The 1,990-nt window shown below is 36.6% G+C and overlaps 1 protein-coding gene across 1 annotated transcript in view; it reads right to left on the minus strand.

The window, feature by feature from the left end:
* The window catches only part of TBK1 (TANK binding kinase 1), a 53,167-nt gene that overhangs the window by 6,103 nt on the left and 45,074 nt on the right, over positions 1-1,990 (minus strand). The window contains exons 7-11 of the mRNA XM_045288949.1: positions 1,924-1,983; positions 1,752-1,828; positions 1,087-1,126; positions 225-326; positions 15-111 (exon numbers count right to left, since the gene is read on the minus strand). Of these exons, the coding sequence (XP_045144884.1) occupies positions 15-111; positions 225-326; positions 1,087-1,126; positions 1,752-1,828; positions 1,924-1,983 (376 nt within the window). The remainder of the gene's footprint in view (positions 1-14; positions 112-224; positions 327-1,086; positions 1,127-1,751; positions 1,829-1,923; positions 1,984-1,990) is intronic.

Here is a 1,990-nt window from a genome sequence, read left to right on the forward strand (position 1 = left end):
TTGTTGATAGCTACCTCATTAGTGTAGTCTTGGTACTTTGATACTTCTTCTTCAATATCAAAACACTGATTAGTTAGGGACAACAACTGTTTCCTGAGATGAAGCATCTTTCTGAAAATTAAAACAGAATTGATTAATAGGCTACTTGGTGAAAAGTTCCTAATTAAAATAGACCATTAAGTAGTACAATAAACACCCTCATGCTTTAAAACATGTTTACTTACCTCATCCATTCTCCTGACTTATCAAAAAAGGCTTCATACTTTTTAACACATTCCTCTGTAAAGTGGGTCATAGCTTTTGTTGCATGGTAATACAGTTTTTGCCTTTAATTAAAAAACAGAGATTTCAATCAGTTTCGCTTTTTGATATTAAAACATTTAAAAATATATGAAACCTATCTATTTCCTATAATGACGGCTGTAGCGTGAGAGTATAAGTGATCCCTGGGTTACCAACGAAACCCATTCCTAAGTGTGTGTGTTTATAAGTCAAATTAGGTTGGCTCAATTGTTACAAAAAAAAAAAAAAAGCCCAACATTGAGTTAATTCTGACTCATAACGACATATTCAAGTTTTTTCAACGTTTTCAAGTTTTTACGTCCTTATGAGAGCAGACAGCTTATCATTCCTTCCGTGGAGCAGATAGTGGGTTTGAACCAGTGACCTTGTGGTTAGCAAAGCAACACTTGCCCAGCAATGCTTAGTGAAAGATTTCTAAGACCGACATTATAGCGACATTATAGCAAGAAGAGGAGAACGATCAGGCTGGGTCACAGTTAAGCAGGTGTTTAAGTCTGTCTCTCGGCCTTCTCTAGTATTTGTCCCGTGTCACCAGAAGACAGAGTTGAATGATGAGCCCCCCTCTCCCCAGCCGTACGCCATCTAAGCACACTCCAACCAGGGGTCAGATACGCGCAGTCTGATGAGGGCTTCAAAAAGGTGCAGACATAATAGCAATCTTGTGAAGTTAAGACTCCAAAAGGCACTTTTCATTGCAATTCATTTCAACTCTGGGAAGAACCATATTAAAAAGGTAACCAAAAGTGTTCCAAAAGTTACAGTAAACATAATCTAAATACTTACTTATCAAATTTGTGAATTTGTTCTTCATTATAAGCTAGTCCTAGAAACAAGGGGTGGGGTGGCAGATTAGCGGATTACATTCGTAAACTTAGGACCATAAAATTATGATATGTAAATTTTTAATGAAAAATTTTTGCATGCTTTATATGCATATTTACATTTTACCTCAGAAAATCTAAGTGTTTAAAGCAGATATCATAATCTGGTGTCTCAAGAGATCATTTGGATCATTAATGTTTGTAATTGGTTTGTTTAGTGATAACCTTAAAAAAAATTGACTGACAACATTTAAAAATCAGGACATTTCTAACAGATTCTGTAGGGTTGCTTCTCTTCAGAAGGAAGAAGGTTTGCCCCCCGTCAAGTGGCCATGAGGAGTAGCTGCCCTGAGCGGGGCCCTCCTCCTTCATTCTCGGCAGCATGCCTGGCCAGTGTCATTCCTTCCTCTTACTTTGGAATCGAAGACCCCTTATTTAAAACACTTAACTATTCAAATTGTCTGTTTTATGAATAATTTCTAATAAACTCAACATCTTTCTTGAAAGACCCACATCTCTGAAATAGTGACTTTACTGGTCATCCTCATAAATACACCAAATTAGTTCAACTGAATTAGAACTACTAAGGCTAGGTCATTAGATTAACCAATGGCAAATTTTACTTACTCCGTTCTGCTTTGTCTTTTTTGAACTGATAGTAAATCTCTGTGATGCAATTTAATAGGACTTGTAGCTTTTCTACACTATTTAAGAGAGAAAAATCCAAATAAATTAACTGAGATAATGTGGAAAAGGGCATCTTTTAAGTGCAGAAATTACAAATAAAGTTATAACCTACTTTCTGTCTTTGGGATGAGTGCCTTCTTGATGGGCCCATGTATCTGCCAGCACTCCACTGGGAGACA

This window comes from Echinops telfairi, unplaced genomic scaffold (genome assembly GCF_000313985.2).
Source record: "Echinops telfairi isolate 266 unplaced genomic scaffold, ASM31398v2 ScPeMD7_2;HRSCAF=8, whole genome shotgun sequence".
Lineage (NCBI taxonomy): Eukaryota > Metazoa > Chordata > Mammalia > Afrosoricida > Tenrecidae > Echinops > Echinops telfairi.